The sequence below is a fragment of the Bos grunniens genome, chromosome 15, assembly GCF_055505025.1.
Source record: "Bos grunniens cultivar Pamir isolate PY7600 chromosome 15, Bosgru_T2T1.0, whole genome shotgun sequence".
Taxonomy (NCBI): Eukaryota; Metazoa; Chordata; class Mammalia; order Artiodactyla; family Bovidae; genus Bos; species Bos grunniens.
In genome coordinates, this window is record NC_141179.1 from 9,661,324 (window position 1) to 9,682,820 (window position 21,497).

The 21,497-nt window shown below is 37.7% G+C and overlaps 1 protein-coding gene across 1 annotated transcript in view; it reads right to left on the reverse strand.

Annotated features, from left to right (window-relative positions):
• CNTN5 (contactin 5) overlaps window positions 1–21,497 on the reverse strand; it is a 1,678,169-nt gene that overhangs the window by 390,760 nt on the left and 1,265,912 nt on the right. Inside the window, exon 10 of the mRNA XM_086338280.1 lies at window positions 16,457–16,559. Within this exon, the coding sequence (XP_086194406.1) occupies window positions 16,457–16,559 (103 nt within the window). The remainder of the gene's footprint in view (window positions 1–16,456; window positions 16,560–21,497) is intronic.

The following is a 21,497-nucleotide window of genomic DNA, read 5'->3' on the forward strand; positions in this document are numbered from 1 at the left end:
AGAAAGGAAAGATTACACATTTACATGCAGATGTTTATGGGTACTGAAGAGACATGTGACATTCACGGGGATATACATGTGTTAAAATGTGTCACATTGCATATCTTAGACATTTATTGCATGTCAATGCTCCCTCAGTAAAACTTTTAAGAAGCAGTTTGAAGAAATCTTTCAGCAGTACAGTTAGTTTATCTAAATGAACACTTGAATTATTAGATTTTTTTCTACACATTTAAGTCACTGAAAATGTATCAGAATATTTATCCTTTCTAGTTTACTCCTTTAATCCAAAAATGAAAACAAAACAAGAACCTAATGGGGGTAACCATCATATATATATATCTCTTTAACTATCACTCTTTATGTTTCTTCTACTTTATGTTATTTGTGACACAGACTCAGTAACAACCAGAGAGTTAAAAAATGATGAAGCAGGTGGAGGAAGGATTCTCCTGGACTAGCTTCCTTTGTATTCAACTCCCTCTTTAAAGGTGCTTGTGTTTGGACCCTCACAGATAACATGATTGGAAGTAACTGAGATGGTTAATGCTAGAATAAATATTGTTGACTTAATATAATAAAAAATATTCACTTAACAACCATTTCCCTAGTAGTTTCCAGTTCTACAGGGCAGATATTTTGCTTATTAACTCAGATTTTTTAAATTAAATTGAATATAAATGAAAGAAGACTATGTTATCACTCAGGTTCTGACTTTATCACTAAGATTAGACATATACCATTTTAGCCTTAATTACTCTAATTCATCACATCCAAGGAACTTGTGAACATGACACACCCTTAAGAATAATTAAGAAACAAAATACTGCCAATTAAACTATAACATACCATCAATTGTAAAATATATCTAGGCTTCATATTTGTAAGCATTTTTTTCAATATATGCTTTTGAGTGTATTATACCTATGCTTTCTGTGGCTAAATGTAATAGTATTATATGAAGGTGGAGGAGGAAGATTTCTTCCCCTTTATTTCTGTGTAGGAAACCCTGATGCATGTTCTTCTATCAGACATGTTGAGGAAGCGACATTTCTCTGTAGGGATGTATAAAACTAGTGACCTGATTTCATAATGGATCTTCCTTTGAGAAAATGGCCATAAATAAGACATTCTAAAAGTTGTAACCAGATTGATTCGATCCCCAAAAGAAAAGTAGGGGCTAGAGGTGACCAAAAGTACTTATCACTTGCTTTTCTACTATGAAACAGCAGCTGACATATGTCCCCATTGAGAATCACTTTTTGCGTCTACTGGTTATCAGTTAAATTTATCCTCCAAACTAAAACATATTATTACAAAGATTTGACATGAAAACTATTCTGTACCACATAGCTACTAACAATAACAGTGACAGGAACAGAAGGTAGGTGTTGCTATATTGCATTAAAAAAAGAAAATAATAATAAAGAAAAAAAATGATGACAGAGGTTTAGCTGTCTTAACATTTTCTATCTTGAGATACTCTTTCTGCTGATTTAAATATTTATTCACATACACGTACATCCATACCCACATTTAAATGTTTCATTTGTACAGGCAACTCCGACTGCTTAATTGCATCATATCCTACCATGTGCATGTGACTCTATCACTGAAGATCAAGCACACAGCCGGGGACGATGAATGCAAATAGTATCAAATCAAAAGAGAAACACTTTCTATTGTCATCTGAAATGGAAAATGCTTACATATAATGGAGAAACAAAAATTACCTAAGGCAAAAAGGCATGAGCTATAATTCAGAAGCAGTTTAATTATACATTGTACATGCAGATACATTTCATTTAATTGCATATTATATAGCACTATTATATTTGCAACACAGAAGTGAAGAATACAAAGTTGTAATGCTTTAACTTCAAGGTAATCTTTTCCAATAAATATTATTGCAAAGATAAATAAAAACTTAGTTATTACCTGTATGATAAAGGCATAGGAGATGGTGTTAAAAAGTACAATTTAAGTAACAGCCTTTTCCATGTGATTCACCCTCCCTACCTCAAATGAAGAGCATCTGTTTCCAAGTTTTAAAAATCACTAAAATTCCAAAGACAGAGATGGAATTATGTCTCTGGTTGCTCAGTTGGTAAGAGCTCAAATTTAAGCATGAACAAATAAGGGCTTCCCTGGTGGCTGAACTGTAAAGAATCTTCCTGTCAGTGCAGGAGACTCGGGTTCTATTCCTGGTTCAGAAAGATCCCAGATGCTGTGGAGCAACTAAGCCTGTGCACCACGACTATTGAGCTGGTGCTTTAGAGCCTGGGAGCTGCAACTACTGAGCCCATGGGCTACAACTACTGAAGCCCTAGCACCCTAGAGCTCCACATCAAGAGAAGCCACTGCAGTGAAAAGCCCGTGAACCTCAACTAAAGACTAACTCTGGCTTGTTACAACTAGAGAAAAGCCTGCACAGCAAACAAGACCCAGCACAGCCATAAATAGATAAAGACTTTTTTTTTTAATTAGTGAACAAATAAACTTTGTATGTAATCTTCAGTGTGCTATGTGTATGTCATTGACATCAGAGATATTAATATAAAGGAAAATTTTCTCCTCCATTAAGTATCAGGCAAAAAGACCAAAGACATTCAGATATGATGCATCCTCTGAATCTCAGGCTAAACCCTAAATTGCAAAGAAGCCTTACACTAGAATTGATGGGGTTAGATAATCATAAAGATTTTCTGTTACTAGACCCTCGACTATGACTTCTAAATTTATGATTATTAAGGCTGAAAGGTTTCCCTAAAAAACCCAAAGGAAACCACAAACTTAAATACGTAATCATTAAAAGAAAGACTCTGTTTTTGGAAATTGTAGTCATGAGGTTATATAATGCTAAAAACCTTTATATTATAAAAACTTAATATCCCTCAATCAACTTTTGGTGGAAGAGGTTATTCTATGAAACTACAGGGAGATTCACCCAAAGTAAGGTTCTTGGATGTGTTTCTAAAAGAATCCAAGTATAAAGCTCAGTAATTTTGATATTATCTCTTGCTTTATGCTTTTGGTGACTTGTCCTCTATACTAATATTCCTAATCACTGGGAAACTTAATACATCCAGAAAAATAGTTGCTTTGATAAAAATGGAAATTACTCTTAGCAACTGAAAAATGTTACAATAAGTTGGAAAGAGCATTAGTTTTAGAATCAGAAGACCTGGTCTGCTTCTACAGCACGTTAGCTGTGAGACCTTTAGCAGGTATGCAGTTTTTCTTGTAAGGCAGTTTAAGCATTCCTAAGCCAGCTCTGGAAGAATTAGAAATATGATGCCAGTTAACTGTGACTCCAAATGTGAGTAATAAATTGGTTCTGTGTCCCTAGAAATAGATGACACCTCTGAGAGCAAAAATAAATAAGTAAATAAAGCACTCTCATAGTTGGCACTGTGGAAGGAAGAATGTTGAAAATGTAAAGAATATCAAATGATGAAGCATCATATGATTAGTCTGGCCAGCTTGCCCAAGTGTCTTGGTCTAATCTTTCCCTGCAGGATCTCATTTTTCCAAATGAGATCCTACAAACTGATAATAGGCTATGCAATCTTTAAGGTTCTTTCAGCACCCATTTCCTTTAGGTACCATCTGAAATGAGGATTTGTCCTTAACTTCAACAATACTGAAGCAACCAATAGCCCATAAGTGCAATTTTCTTGAATCCATATGTACCATTTCTCTATATCTAAACATTTATTGATTCCTAGACTCAATAACTAACTCCTATCCCCAGATCCTTCGTCAATCTAATGATTAAGTAATTTGAGTTTGATTTGATAGACAAATACCACACAACTCCAATTTATTTTTTAATTTCTGCAGTCGTTAGTGACTGGCAGTTTCAAATAAACAGTATTAATAAATCATCAATCTGTAACTAAAGAGCAGGTTCTTTGATGAACGTTTGCCGGTTGCAGGCTTTGGGGAGTCTCAGAGGAATATGTGTCATTCTCACAGTTACAATGTGACGGAAGAGGAGCCATTTGAGATGGTTAAAGACTGAGGAAAAGGGAACACAAACTACCACGAAAATGACTTTGTGAATTGATAACTGGTGCTTTTCTTATTTGCAATAAAAGTATAAAAAAGGAAAAAATTACTTAATGTCCTTGTTTCCTAATAGGCATTTGATGGAGTGTAACAAAAAATGATTTGTAAATGCTATGTGAAAGAGAGATGAGCAGGAACTAAAAGGGGCAGGAAATTGAATGTATTCTTCCCTCCCACCTCACCACCAGAGTTCAGATGAGTCTGGAAAGGTCATTCACATAATTATTACAGTAACTGGTTCAAGGCCTTTTGAGCACAGCTGATCCGCTTGTGTGTAAATGGCTGTGAAAGCAAGATAAGGAACATGTAAAATAAAGAAAAAAAATCTGCCTGTACTGCTATTAGCTTGCAGGATTGTCATAGTAGATAAGCCAATGTTGCTTTAAAGCATATGGCATCTTTATTACAGAATAACCCCAAGTTTGCCCTTGTATAAGGGGTCACTTAAGCATCAGTGACCAAATTTTAGTTTTTCATAGTTGGTGGCTGTGTGACATTATCTAGTGATCTTTATGGGGTCTGCAAAAGGTCATATGGTGAAGTGAAATCTGACAAAAAACCGTAGCTAATATAATGTGGTCTGAATTTTCAGGGCCAAAACACTTGAAAGGCATCTGGAGATTTCTATCTGACCAAACCAAGGCAATAATATACCTCCCGTTACAGATGACTGACCATATTCTCATATTTGGATTCCATTCAGTAAATATATTCAACACTTGCTGCATAGAAAAATACTCCAGGGATGCAAAACTTTAGCACTGTAGGCAGATACACACAGCTGACTCAATGGGGCAGGCTAAACAGTGATAGATGGTTGTTCATATGACTCCAAAGGATATATATCAAATCTCAAGTAAAACAGGTAGACATTTATGGAGAAGTGGCATTTGGCTTAAACCTTGAAAACTGAACAGGGATTGTGAGAGCAGGATATTTTAGACTGAGGGGTACAAGTTGCAGGATCACAGAAGAGGGATGTGTGTGGGGATGAGGTCCAGGAAGGGGTTGTTCATGGCTGATTAAAAGATGAGCTTGAAAATGTAAAGTGGAATTTGTGCTGGTTGTTAAATTACTATCTGTAGCTTCTTCCTCACTCTGCTTTGTGATACAAGGGCCAGGACTCTAGAAACCACATTTCTGTACTGCAAAGAGAAGACTCTAGAAAGAGGCTGCAAGACTAGAGGAGGGAGAAAGGATGTGCTCTGTATTGCTCCCTCTGTGCTTGAGATTCCTGTGAATGGCACCTCAGTGAGGCATTCTTCCCTAAGCAGCAAAGGAATCTAGTTTGAGTTTTTCCAACACTTGTAGCTCCAGGTACATCACCTGGAAAACAGCTCCATCCCCTGGCTGGTGGAGGCTTCTCAGAAGTCTAGGTCCCAGAACGGTGCCTCCAAACTTCTTAAATTTTAGTAATGGAACACTTCCGCAGCCAGAGAGATGGTAGCTACTTCTTGTACTTAATAACTCTCCATACTTCCAAGTTCTCATTTTGCTCTACATGACCTTGTTAACAACTTATACAGATCAGACTTACACACTGAGCACAATCACTTGAAAATAGCACCAGCTTTCTTTTTTTCCCTTTTCTAGTGCAGTTCTTTTTAAAAAAATCTTATTTTATATTAGAGTTCAATTGATTCATGATGTGTTAGTTTCAGGTGTACAGCAAAGTGATTCAGTAATGCATTAAGAAATAAAAAAGGAGGGAGACTGTGCTCTACCTCCCGAGGAATGAGAGGGCTTACAGGACGCTGTGGCAGGGCGCCCTGGCAAGCCCCCTCCCCCTCTACACAAACCTTTAAAAATTTGTCCAACAATTTCTGATTTAAGGCAACTACCCCACCTCCGCTTGCACCTCCCAGGGCCTAGGAATTCCCCAGTTTACATCCAAAGCCTCCCAGAGCATTGCCTAAGGCTGAAAAAGATAAAAAAATTTTTTTCTTTTAAACAAAGGAGGTTTTAAAGAATACACAATATAAAGAGCCTGCTCCTTGCAGAAAACCCCTTCAGGGGGCCTCACGCAAGCAAAAAAAAAAAAAAAAAGAGAGAGAGAGAGAGAGAAATAAAAAGAAAAAAAATTGAAAAAGAAAAAGAAAAAAATAATAATCGTAATAAAAAAAGGATTCTACAAATAAAAAATGTTTCTCTTATGATCAAATGGGGCATTTTTGTCGGCGGTGTCCTGCTAAACAGAGACAGCAAGCCGTGCCAATCAACCTCAGGTGGCTTGGGACTGGACCTCCGTTCCACCACGGCAACAATATTAACCCCTGACATGCCGGTTGCTCAGATTCCAATGGGAGTGGCTGGCCCCTACCTGAAAGCATTGTAAGATTTGTGCTGAGGCATAGCTCACTTTCTTTTCAAGAAATTTTTGGTGGTGCCTGGTGTAGTAGATTCTAATTATATTGAGAAATTAAAGTTTTGATCTCACCACTTACCAAAACTGTGCAAATTAATAAAGGTCAAAGAGTAACACAGCTTTTGCTTTTTACCTTATTATCAGATAGAAAAAAAACTTGACTTCTCAAGCTAGGAGCCACAAAGCATTTGGATCTAGTGATCTAGCCTTTTGGGTGCAGGAAATTACAGCTCCAAGGCCTTTAAAAGATCTTTTAATTCAAGGGAATAAAATGTCAAGGCTGAGTTATGAGCAGTTATTTAGGCTTTTCGACATTTAAGAGACCACACCTTTAATCTTTTGACTGCTGCTGCTGCTGAGTCACTTCAGTCGTGTCTCTGTGCAACCCCATAGACGGCAGCCCACCAGGCTCTGCCATCCCTGGGATCCTCCAGGCAAGAACACTGGAGTGGATTGCCATTTCCTTCTCCAATGTATTAAAGTGAAAAGTGAAAGTGAAGTCGCTCAGTCGTGTCCGACTCCCGATATATTGTAGGGTTGTTTCCTCATATAGAGACTGCTAATATTCCAGAAAATAAAACTACTATTTTCTCCTTGCTATCTGATTTACAGAAAGAAATTAAACACAGAGATAAAAATATTTTGTGGGACATATTAGAGCCCTTTCTGTCTTGCCCAGCCCTTTACATGAAGGAAATGCTTTGGCAGATGCATTGACTAATGTTATCGCTTTAAACTTATATAAAAAGTTGATAAGGCCAAAAATTCTCACAAAATTCACCATCAAAATTCACCTGGTTCAATGTGTAAATTTCATATCCCGGCCAGATGTGTTGCTAACTTGTCGGAGAGAGTATGCTTATATTTTTCCTCAGGACACAGATTCTCCGATTTGGATCCCAGACAGACTAATTTGTCAGGTAATATTCCCCAAAGACCAGGTTCACAGCGTGCGCACTCATTCGCTCGGCCCCCCAGCCAGCTCTCGCCTCCACGCCGCCAGCTGCGCCCCGCACCCTCCTCGCTGCACCCCGTGACCTAGAGCAAAGAAGTTTGTGAGTGAGGGCCAGAGAGGAAAGTGCACCTGCAAAGTGCCGTCCAGACCAGCGCAGCCCCACCGGCAAGAGGGAAACACCCTGAGCCCAAGCGGCGGCGGCTAGCCCAAGTCTGTGAACCCCGCCCCTCAGCCCTCAGTAGGTGCTGCGGCCTGCAGCCTGCCGCTCGTGTTCTGCCTCCTGCTGCTGGGGACACTGCTCCCCCAGGCCGACGTCTGCAGCTGCTCCCTGGTGCACCCACAACAGGTGTTTTGCAATGCAAACATAGTGATCAGGGCCAAAGCGGTCAGTAAAAAAGAGGTAGACCTAATATAGTAACTTGTGAACAATGTATGTTTTTATTTTGTTTAAACCCTCAATATAATGTTTGCTCCTTTGTAGTGTTACAACATCCACCTTATCTTATGATGTAACCGCTTATTGATATGATAATTATGGTCTATGATGATTTGTGGGCTTACTTATTTTAGGAATATCAGCTTTAATAGCAGCAATTACTTCTGTTACTGTGGCAGCAATATCATTGACTCAACAAGTGCATACTGCCCAATTTGTTGATACCATGTCTAAAAATGTTTCTCTAACTCTAGCAACACAGGAATCTATAGATAGAAAGTTGGAGATGAGGGCAGATGCCTTGGAGGAAGCAATAATGCATATTGGGACTGAGTTACAGGCTTTAAAAGTGAAAATGGCTCTGTCATGCCACGCTGATTACTGGTGGATATGTGTGACATCTTTGAAGGTAAACGAGACAGATTATGAATGGGAAAAAATTAAAAATCATATTTCAAGTGTTTGGAATAGCTCTGACATTGACCTGGACTTAGGGAAACTTCATAATCAAATACAGACCCTGGAACACTCTTGACTGGATTTTACCACCGCTGGAGCAGCTAATGACTTTTTTCACACCTTCTCTAACTTTATTTCTGGAAAAAACATTCTGTCTAATATCTTTAGTTATGCTGCTCTTGGTGCTCTAATTTTGCTTCTCATAATCATTCTTTCTTGTATTGTCAGGATTCTTCAGCAGAACATTCAGAAGCTCACGACTGAGCTGCATCTGGCTGTTTTAAGAAATAAAAAAGGGGGAGATGCCGGAAGCCAGCGTGAGGAACCCCGCCCATGGCAAAGGTCATGAGGAAGGAGGCTCGGCATACACAAAGGTGGGATCAAGCCTCAGGAGTCCCCCTGGAAATTCTTGAGCATCTACCCCAAAAACCAGAGTCTGTCTACTTTACTGCTTTGTGCTCTCACCTACACCTCTGACTTTACGGGGGGCTGTCCCCCACCACCTCTCTCTGAAAAAGAGTTAACTTACAGCTCCAGTTAATAAAGTTCCTGGGTGTGATAAGAGTGTTTCAACCTACAGACTCCTTTGGAAGTCCTCTAGCCTTCCTGAAAATGTTCTTCCGGCCACATTTGATTGTTCACAGCCTTCCAACCGTGAGAGGCATGAGATGTTCTAAACTGTCTAAATATAGATTCCTTTGAGCAGTTAAAAGATTGATTAGAAATTGTATTGGTGAAGGGTTTTTCACTTGTTGGGCCAATGTTTGCTGCTAAGTTTCCATATCCCTTACCTACTGTGTCCCTGGGTGTGTATTGATTAATGTAATTGTTGTATAGGAATGTAAGTAGTAGCTTTAATGTTTGTAACCTTGGAACCTTGAGTTAATTCTTTTCTTTTTATAGCCCACCACACCTTTGCCCTAAAGGAATGCAACTTTATCTAATGCTTTCGGAGGGTGGTGCCTGACTTTAGAATAATCACCTTTAGAGAAAAATGTTTTCTGAAGAAAGGGTCATAAAATGTTAACAGGCCTCCTGGCCAGAAGATGATGTAAATCACCTAAACTTTTGCATATGACAAGTTTGCAGGAAGAAAGCCTGGCTTTGATTAGGATCAAGGACTGCTGTCCTTGCATGACTCTACCCCTTCCTCCATTATCCTCTATGCACAACTTAAGGTATAAAAACTACTTTGGAAAATAAAGTGCAGGCCTTGTTCACCAAAACTTGGTCTCCCCATGTCGTTCTTTCTCTCACCTTCTGGCTGAATTCCCGTCTGGAGCGTGGAGGCTTGCCAAGCGTACTAATTTTGCCTGGGCTTCTAAGATCTGACCAGGGAGGCCTTAGTGTCTCCTCTCCTTTGGGAGAATTGGAGGATGCCTGCAGCCTACGTAGGTGATGCAAATTCCTTGTCTGGAATTTTATTGGCTTTCCACGTAAACCAAGTTATTCAGCCTCTTTTCTGGGCTGAATTTTCCTACTGAGCTATCCTTATTCTATTACTCTTTATATCTCTAATTAATATTTAATTAAAGCTATTGTATCCAGTTCGCCGACACCATCCCCACTTCGAATTCCCTGGATCCACTGGGGCTGGACCCCGGCAAGTGGTGCCCGAACAGGGACATGCATGCGTGTCCAGTCACTTCAGTCATGTCCAACTCTTTGTGACCCTGTTACAGACTGTAGTCAACCAGGCTCCTCTGTCCACGGGATTCTCCAGGCAAGAATACTAGAGTGGGCTGCCATGCCCTCCTTCAGGGAGTCTTCCCTACCCAAGGATTGAACCAGCGTTTCTGATGTCTGCTGCATTGGCAGGCGGGTTCTTTACTGCTAGCACTGTTAGGGGAAACACACTGATTGAAATCGCCCACCCTGGCCAGGCACCATAGTAACTATTTGCATGAGTTGTTTTATGACAGGAGATCCTGTAAGGAATAAGGAACAAATAAGCCACCACCAATCGGAAGAGTTCAGGAAAGGTGGAAAGGAGACACCGTGTGCCTGTCCACTTCCCAGAATCCCTCTTGCTAGCATCCATGTTGGCTGAGCAATGCGTGCGTCACCAGGAAAGACTCTGAATTAGAATGATTGGCCAAAGACTACCTGGAAACTAATCCCATCACCATAAAACCCAAGACTGCGAGCCAAGCAGCAGAGCTGTTCTCCTGGGTTCTCTTACCCTGCTGCTCTCCACCCGGGTGCCCTTTACCAATAAAATCTCTTGCTTTGTCAGCAGATGTGTCTCCTCGGACAATTCATTTCTGAGTGTTAGACAAGAGCCCAGTTTCAGGCCCTAGAAGGGGTCCCCCTTCCTGCAACAGCACCACCTGGGAAGCCCTAATACATATACATGTATCTATTCTTTTTCAGATTCTTTTCCCATATAGGTTAGTACAGAATATTGAGTAGAGCTCCCTCTGCTATATGGTGGATATTTGCTATTTATTTTACATATAGTAGTGCATATATGTTGGGGCTTCACAGCGGTAGGGGCTTCACTAGCGGTAAAGAACCCACCTGTCAATGCAGGTAGACATAAGAGATTTGGGTTTGATCCCTTGGTCAGGAAGATCCCCTAGAGGAGGGCATGGAAACCCATGGAGAATCCAATGGACAGACGAACCTGGCAAGCTACAGTCCATAGCGTCACAAAGGGTCAGACATGACTGAAGCAATTTAGCTCGCATGCATGCAGTGTGTATATGTTAATCTGAAACTCTTAATTTATCCCTCTCCTCCTCCAGCCTTTCCCCTCTGGTAACCATAAATTTGTTTTCTAAGTCTGTGAGTCTGTTTCTGTTTGGTAAATAAATTTATTTGTATCACTTTTTTAGATTCCACATGTAAGTGTCATCATATGGTATTTTTCTTTCTCTGTCTAACTTAGTATGATAATCTCTAGGCACACCATATTTAGAGATAACGTTGAAATGAAATATTCATTAGGGTCCTAAGAGAGTCCTTACTTGCATTGTCCTTTAACCTTTTTTCTCTCATTTCCTTTCAAGAGTACTGTGTCCAGTGTTTAAAAGCCAACCTGGGAAATATCAAAGGCAGTGCTTCTTTCCAAACTAAAGTCATGAAGCTTAATGCTGAGTAAGAAAAGGCAACACCCTTCATTTCTATTTCCCCCACATGCCACCAACCACTTTAAAACGTTGTATAATAATGTAGTTGCCAAAAGGCAGCCAATTAAGTCTGCCTGACTCTAACCTTCTACTCTTAATAATTCAGTCTGAGTGGGGAGATGAGTGGCAGGCAAAAGAGAAGGTTTAAAATGTTCGTTTCCAACCCTGATCAGTACCATTTCTCTCCTTTCAGAAAACATTGCACCTAAATTGTTAGAAGACAGACAGATCTTATTTTGTTATTGCAGCAGTGTGGGGAAAAAGCTTCTAAGCTTCTACTGCCTCTCTGATAGCCCGTTTGCCTTTTAATAACTTTTTTAAACACTTCTACATTATACTTATTCTAATTTCGCTGGTTTTGTCCCATATTGTTGGAATTTCTCCCTCTCCCCACTTTGGTGAAACTGGAGAACAGCTTGTGGTGATCTCTTGATAATAATCTTCCATATGTCTAAAACAACCTTTTCTTTCCAAAGTGATTAATTCACCTCCCCATTTTTACACTTTGCTGTATTTCCCAAGCCTTACACACCTTTGTTTCCCAGTGGATCCTCTTTAAACATTTCCCATTTCCTACCCTCCTGGGGGAAATCATACCTTTGCTGAACTAAACAATACTAAACATATCATGTGACAGTCACTTCATGCATTCTCTCTGTACTCAGTGTTGTATAATTCTATTTGCAGAGAGATTTCCAAGGTGGTATAAATAGCACTCTCCTGTTGTATTCTTTTGCAGTAGCTTATAGAAAAACCATATGATTTTTTAAAAGTTCAGATTTAAGTAGAGATTTCTTTAGAAGCAAACTAACAGCTTACAACTTTACTATTGGCTTTTAAAAGTTTATTAAGGGGTGCTTTTGTTTTTATAAAATATGTTTCTTTTCCATAAAGTGGGCATTTTTAATTGAAGTGTGGTTGATTTACAAACTTGTGTCAATTTCTGCTGTACAGCAAAGTGAATCAGTGATACACACACATATATCAGATTAGATCAGTTGCTCAGTCGTGTCCGACTCTTTGTGACCCCATGAATTGCAGCACGCCAGGCCTCCCTGTCCATCACCAACTCCCGGAGTTCACTGAGACTCACGTCCATCAAGTCAGTGATGCCATCCAGCCATCTCATCCTCTGTCGTCCCCATGGAGTATATATGTATATATATATACATATATACATACACACACACACACACTATTGGAGTATAGTGTAACACAGCTTTACAATGTTGTGTTAGTTTCAGGTGTACAACAAAGTGAATCAGTTGTACATATACATATATCCACTCTTTTTTAGATTCATTTCCCTTATAGGTCACCACAGAGGACTGAGTAGAGTTCCCATTGCTATGTAGTAGGTCTTTATTAGTTATCCATTTTATATATAGTAGTGAGTATATCGCAATCCCAATTGACTTTTTATTTAACTTCAAATTAGACAGGTTGGTGAATATGTGTGATACTAAGATACAGTAAACTTTGGTAATCTAAAATAATTTGCCTTTCTGCTATTTTCCTTCAAGAACACAGAAAATGTTATTAGTTTATATATCTTTAAATTATCTTTTTTATTTATTTGTTTTTTAATTGAAGGATAATTGCTTTACAGAATTTTGCTGTTTTCTGTCAAACCTCAACATGAATCAGCCGTAAGTATACATATATATCCCCTCCTTTTTGAACTTCCCTCCCATCTCCCTCCCCACCCCACCCCTCTAGGTGGAAACAGAGCCCCTGTTTGAGTTTCCTGAGACATGCAGCAAATTCCTGTTGGCTATCTATTTTCCATATGGTAATGTAAGTTTCCATGTGCAACTACAGCTGTATTAATTTACATACTCTAAGTTGCAATAATTGAATGTGTTTAGGGACAAATTATGTAAAGAGGTAAATGTACTTTTCAAAAAGAGTAAGAACATAGCATTTTTCTTTGTGAGCAGTGGTGGAAGTGTATTTTGACATGTTTAGAAAATAAAGTATATTATTTATTATCTATTAATAAAAAGTATACTGGATTAAGTGGGCATATGGCTTTCAGAGTTCATCTTTTCCTTCAAAAATTATTTCCTGAATGCTGTGTGCCAGGCACTGTGGTAGGTGTTGGAAATACACAAGTGAAGACCGCAATCAGGATCCCTGCCCTCACTAGGCTTAAAACTTAATGATGGGTACTTGCTGGTTATTCTGTTTGTCTCCCTTGCTGGTCACCCTCATCTTCCCTCAGAATCTCTGCCTTCCTTTTGTATTGCCAACTGCATTCTCTGGGCTTGCAGGCTGGCTTCTAGTTGCCTTTCAGTCATGAACTCAGAAGGAGAAGATCAGAATGCACAAAGAAAAAGTCAGGATATGAATTTCCTGCTCCTTTCCTCAGCTATGTTCATCTAATACATCTCTGCACAGCTATAGCTATTGTAGAGTCGCCCCCAGACAACACCGTATCTTCAGGTCTCTGTGCTTCTGGTGACACTATCTTCCACCCTTGCTCATTTTGGCTTCAGGATGAGAATAACTTCTTGCTATCACTAGTCTGCAGATACTTAAGTTGTTTTCTTAGTTCTCTTGGATCTTCAATTTATGCCTAAATTCTTTTGAGTTATCTGAGTCTTTGCAGTTGGATTCCTGACTGATAAAGTGATTTTTTTTTTTTTTTTTTTATGTAGTGAAACACATATGTGGATACTTTAAAACTGTGTTAAGTTTGATGAAGAAAAATACAAGATTTAGATACAGAGTAATGGGTGTGAGTTATATACTTCAAGTATTGTAGATGAACTCTTAGAAGATGATGTTTAAGTTGAGGTCAGAGAATGAGTGGGGGCCTGGAGAAAACAAGGGCAAAGCCCATGAGATAGAATAGAGCTCAATATGCTCCATGCAAGAATTTGGTTGTCATAGTCTATGGGGAACATTTGGTTAAACTACTCTATGTGGACAGACTGAGGGGCAAATTAGCTTGAGTGGCAAGGTGCTGATCGATATCTAGTGACAGGTACTGAAGATTTTGGAAAGACAAAGGTATACTAGGGAATCTTGTACTTATTAAAGTGGGATGCAGCTCAGGTGAGCTGTAGGAATAAAGCAGATGCTCAGGTATTAATTTGAATTGCTGTGATCCTGTTGAGATGCAAAGATGATCTATTCCACATGATAATGTGCTCTACAGAAATTAACATATGTAAAGATGCTATTTCTTTGATCTTATTTACTTTCAACAGAGTGGTAAATTAGTCTTTAGGTAGGGATAAATCTCTTCATAGCATGTTCTTTTTCTTTATTCCATAATTGTGACACTTCACATGAAGAATAGGCAGCAGAGACCTTCTAGACAGTCTGTGTGCTTTGTTCACCTTCCTACATATTTATTTATTTTCATGGGGAAAGAGGGAGTAACAAAGAAGGAGTGGAGAAACTGAAGAAAATATAGTATTAAAAGAACTTAATTTGGCAGTTAGATCCAGCCTAGAATGAAATGGACTTTACAGATCAATTTACTAAGCATATTTCAAGACTTCCGAAAGCAAACATATCAAATTTATTAAATAAGCCTGCCTGGGGAAATATCCCATATTGCTTTTTCTCTATAAATCTAGTTCTTGAATTTGTTTTACGGTATGACCTCCTTTCGTCTGTGGCTTTAGTGCAAATTCTGACATTTAAAAATTATTTAACTGTAGGATATACTAAAACCTTTGACATCAAGCCAATATAATTATTTTTGTATTTATCAGAATTGAGCAGTTCACTTGGGTCATTTTCAAGCATACTTGACACCACAACTTTGGAAAATGATGAAAAACATGACTTTTAAGGTAGTATTTAATTATTAATATATGTGCGCTTGGGAATCTTCCTTGGATATCTGCCAAGTAACTCCTGGATGAATTTTAAGTTATTGAAATATACTTCCTCTTACAGGCATTTTTGGTGGACTGCTCAACACTTTTGATGGACCAAACAACAATCTATTTTGTTTTTAATTGACTATGATCTGACTCCTATTTAGATTTAAACAGAATTGCATGTTACCTCAAATAGTTTTAATATTAGAAAACATGGTGATTACTATTGTTATGCTCTAAAACACCTTTTATTGGCAGAATTTTTCATATTTACTAAGATTTTCACACCCACAGACTAAGCCTACTACAAATATATTTATAGAGCATGTTTTATTTCCAAGTATGTTATATTTATGCTGTGAGAGTTTGCTCACCATGAGTGAAGTTGAATGATTAGTAACTCTGATAGAGATGCATTTATGCAAATTATAATTATAGAGTCTAGAAAGGACTCTGAGGTCTTATCACCATAAAAAAATAAAACAGCAACACTCTATTTAAAATAAATCATAATACTCTAATCAAATATAATCAAAATCTCACTCCTGTTTTTATGCTCAATATTTTTATTGTAAACATCATTGACAAGTGATTATACATTGTGAGATTTTAAATCTCCGAAATAGAATCATTAAGCATAGCAGGCATTAGAGTGTGGTATAAATCATCTTCCTGATTTGGGGAATAATAGCATGTTGTACATATTGACAGCTGATGCTATTGTTATCATTATTCCAGAAGAGATTAAAGTAATCTGTTGGACCAGTGTGACTATTATCTTTGTGATTTTTATACTCTTGCCTTATTATATCTTGTCAGAATATATATCTTTTACATAGGGAGAGGATAGGACCTCATCCCTTTTTTATTTACATCATTGCTGCATAAAATTTAAGAATGATACTGAAATTTTAAGACAAGTAAGCAAAGACATGTGAAGCTCTTCTTTTATTACATTTCCTTTATGTTAAAATAGCAAAATTATATACATTATTGCTCAGAGAAATGACCAAAGAGATAATTATAATTGGTTACTTCATCAATTCCCACTTGCCTTTCTTTAAAAAAATGAATAGCCACCAAGGAGCTTCAAGGTTTAATTCAAGGAAAATAAAATCTAGCAAAGTAAGTGATATAAAAATAAGACATGTCACATTTTAATAAACAATTGTGTCTAATTATAGAAGTATGTGTACTTACTTGCCAAGTGCAAAGCACTCCATCTTAACAGTTGTTCCCTTAGCAGCTGTAACCGTGAAAGGGAAATGGACCTCAATTTTCGGCTCATATTCTCCCATCACACCTGGGAAACAAAGAATAGTCTTTAAACATTAAATGAAGGTCACAATTTATTTCCAGTTCTGGAGATGTTACATTGAAAAACACTGTGTTGTCCATATCTGTCTGAAGACGGCTAAATTTTTGATGCATTGAAATAAGACGTGCACACAGACTTAAATTATGATGAAATTCTAATCTATCTTTAAGGACTGGATTGCATGTATATTCAATACCCTTTAAAATAATAATTATTGAAAGTGCCAATCAACTGGTAGTTTAGCTACTGATTATATTTCAGAGGAAATAAGTAACTATGAACAAATCCCAGGGTAAATAATAGTGTTGTTGTTGTTGTTGTTGTTTTAATAAATAAAGGCCTCAGAACTTTGTCATTGTCAGGTAAATGAATGCTTGTTAAGTCAACATATATTTATCGAATATTTATTAAATATCTATAATGTGCATACGGAGAAGGCAATGGCACCCCACTCCAGTACTCTTGCCTGGAAAATCCCATGGACGGAGGAGCCTGGTAGGCTGCAATCCATGGGGTCGCTAAGAGTCGGACACGACTGAGCGAATTCACTTTCACTTTTCACTTTCATGCATTGGAGAAGGAAATGGCAACCCACTCCAGTGTTCTTGCCTGGAGAATCCCAAGGAAGGCGGAGCTTGGTGGGCTGCCGTCTATGGGGTCGCACAGAGTCGGACACGACTGAAGTGACTTAGCAGTAGCAGCTGCAGGCAACCTATTCAGTGGTTACCTTTGACTGCCTGCCTGAAGCAGTCCCTGAAGTCAGCTTGTGATCTTTCCATCCCCTCTTAACACTGATTCTGTAGTATTCTTGTTCCTGTCTGTCAGTCTAATGATTTAACAATACATGATTTACCATGATGCCTATTAAACTTAATGCCCTACTTGCATAGTTCACTGTGAGTGTCAGAAGTTGCTGAGTTCCATAGAATGTTGTATAAAGGCAGTGAAAGTCAGACTGAATTTAGAAAATATTTCTGTACAATTATTTGTAGCACATTGTTTAAAGACATCTCAGAAGAACCTGAATCTCCAAACTTCAGCAATTTTTTTGATTATTTTTTTCCTACCCTAACTAAAATTTCCCTTTATAATCCATTTTTATAATATGTTGGCATTTTTTTTATTAAAGAATGTCTAATAATTGTACAACATTGAAGACCCTTCAAGACTTGGATCTGCCTCTAAATAATACCAAGTTTATTACTGACACAATGGGCTAATAGGAGCCAGATCCATGTCTTCTCTCAATTCTATTCCAGATAATGTTTGTGAGTTGCAAAGAAGATATTATTTTATAGCTTCAATTCTTAAGGGTGACTCTAAAGAAAGGCACTCCTCACCGTATTTAAGAAATAATTTTTGTCCATGTAGAGGCTTCTGGTGTTCCTTAAATGATTCCTGTACAGCCAAACACATTATTAAGCCTCACTCTAGGGCCCAGGGGGTTTGTTAACATCTGAACTGGAGAGTTCCAAACAGGATAAACCCAAGGAGAAACACCCCAAGACACATATTAATCAAATTAACAAAGATCAAACACAAAGAACAAATATTAAAAGCAGCAAGGGAAAAACAACAAATAACACACACGGGAATTCCTATAACAATAACAGCTGATCTTTCAATAGAAACTCTTCAAGCCAGGAGGGAATGGCAAGACATATTTAAAATGATGAAAGAAAATAACCTACAGCCCAGATTATTGTACCCAGCAAGGATCTCATTCAAATATGAAGGAGAAATCAAAAGCTTTTCAGACAAGCAAAAGCTGAGAGAATTCAGCACCACCAAACCAGCTCTCCAACAAATACTAAAGGATATTCTCTAGACAGGAAACACAAAAATGGTGTATAAATTCGAACTCAAAACAATAAAGTAAATGGCAATGGGATCATACTTATCAGTAATTACCTTAAACGTAAATGGGTTGAATGCCCCAACCAAAAGACAAAGACTGGCTGAATGGATACAAAAACAAGACCCCTACATATGTTGTCTACAAGAGACCCACCTCAAAACAGGGGACACATACAGACTGAAAGTGAAGGGCTGGAAAAAGATTTTCCATGTAAATAGGGACCAAAAGAAAGCAGGAGTAGCAATACTCATATCAGATAAAATAGACTTTAAAACAAAGGCTGTGAAAAGAGACAAAGAAGGTCACTACATAATGATCAAAGGATCAATCCAAGAAGAAGATATAACGATTATAAATATATATGCACCCAACACAGGAGCACTGCAATATGTAAGACAAATGCTAACAAGTATGAAAGAAGAAATTAACAATAACACAATAATAGTGGGAGACTTTAATACCCCACTCACACCTATGGATAGATCGACTAAACAGAAAATTAACAAGGAAACACAAACTTTAAACGATACAATAGACCAATTAGACCTAATTGATATCTATAGGACATTTCACCCCAAAATAATGAATTTCACCTTTTTCTCAAGTGCACATGGAACCTTCTCCAGGATAGATCACATCCTGGGCCAAAAATCTAGCCTTGGTAAATTCAAAAAAATTGAAATCATTCCAAGCATCTTTTCTGACCACAATGCAGTAAGATTAGATCTCAATTATAGGAGAAAAACTATTAAAAATTCCAACATATGGAGGCTGAACAACATGCTGCTGAATAACCAACAAATCACAGAAGAAATCAAAAAAGAAATTTTGCATAGAAAGGAATGAAAATTAAAACACAGCAACCCAAAATCTGTGGGACACTGTAAAAGCAATCCTAAGGGGAAAGTTCATAGCAATACAGGCATACCTCATGAAACAAGAAAAAAGTCAAATAAACAACCTAACTCTACACCTAAAGCAACTAGAAAAGGAAGAAATGAAGAACCCCAGGGTTAGTAGAAGGAAAGAAATCTTAAAAATTAGAGCAGAAATAAATGCAAAAGAAAGAAAAGAGACCATAGCAAAAATCAACAAAGCCAAAAGCTGGTTTTCTGAAAGGATAAATAAAATTGACAAACCATTAGTCAGATTCATCAAGAAACAAAGGGAGAAAAATCAAATCAATAAATTTAGAAATGAAAATGGAGAGATCACAAAAGACAAGACCGAAATACAAAGGATCATAAGAGACTACTATCAACAATTATATGCCAGTAAAATGGACAACGTAGAAGAAATGGACAAATTCTTAGAAAAGTACAACTTTCCAAAACTGGACCAGGAAGAAGTAGAAAATCTTAACAGACCCATCACAAGCACAGAAATTGAAACTGTAATCAAAAATCTTCCAGCAAACAAAAGCCCCGGTCCAGACAGCTTCACAGCTGAATTCTACCAAAAATTTAGAGAAAATCTAACACCTATCCTGCTCAAATTCTTCCAGAAAATTGCAGAAGAAGGTAAACTTCCAAACTCATTCTATGAGGCCACCATCACCCCAATACCAAAACCTGACAAAGATCCCACAAAAAAAGAAAACTACAGGCCAATATCACTGATGAACATAGATGCAAAAATCCTTAACAAAATTCTAGCAATCAGAATCCAACAACACATTAAAAAGATCATACACCATGACCAAGTGGGCTTTATCCCAGGGATGCAAGGATTCTTCAATATCTGCAAATCAATCAATGTAATACACCACATTAACAAATTGAAAAATAACAACCATATGATTATCTCAATAGATGCAGAGAAAGCCTTTGACAAAATTCAACATCCATTTATGATAAATACTCTCCAGAAAGCAGGAATAGAAGGAACATACCTCAACATAATAAAAGCTATATATGACAAACCCACAGCAAACATTATCCTCAATGGTGAAAAACTGAAAGCATTTCCTCTAAAGTCAGGAACAAGACAAGGGTGCCCACTTTCATCACTACAGTTCAACATAGTTTTGGAAGTTTTGGCCACAGCAATCAGAGCAGAAACAGAAATAAAAGGAATCCAAATTGGAAAAGAAGTAAAACTCTCACTGTTTGCAGATGACATGATCCTCTACATAGAAAACCCTGAAGACTCCACTAGAAAATTACTAGAACTAATCAATGATTATAGTAAAGTTGCAGGATATAAAATCAACACACAGAAATCCCTTGCATTCCTATGCACTATTAATGAGAAAACAGAAAGAGAAAGTAAGGAAACAATTCCATTCACCATTGCGACGGAAAGAATAAAATACTTAGGAATATATCTACCTAAAGAAACTAAAGACCTATATATAGAAAACTATAAAACACTGGTGAAAGAAATCAAAGAGGACACCAATAGATGGAGAAATATACCATGTTCATGGATTGGAAGAATCAATATAGTGAAAACGAGTATACTACCCAAAGCAATTTATAGATTCAATGCAATCCCTATCAAGCTACCAACGGTATTCTTCACAGAGCTAGAACAAATAATTTCACAATTTGTATGGAAATACAAAAAACCTCGAATAGCCAAAGCTATCTTGAGAAAGAAGAATGGAACTGGAGGAATCAACCTGCCTGACTTCAGACTCTACTACAAAACCACAGTCATCAAGACAGTATGGTATTGGCACAAAGACAGAAATATAGTTCAATGGAACAAAATAGAAAGGCCAGAGATAAGTCCATGCACATATGGACACCTTATCTTTGACAAAGGAGGCGAGAATATACAATGGATTAAAGACAATCTCTTTAACAAGTGGTGCTGGGAAATCTGGTCAACCACTTGTAAAAGAATGAAACTAGAGCACTTTCTAACATCATACACAAAAATAAACTCAAAATGGATTAAAGATCTAAATGTAAGACCAGAAACTATAAAACTCCTAGAGGAGAACATAGGCAAAACACTCTCTGACATACATCACAGCAGGATCCTCTATGACCCACCTCCCAGAATATTGGAAATAAAAGCAAAAATAAACAAATGGGACCTAATTAAACTTAAAAGCT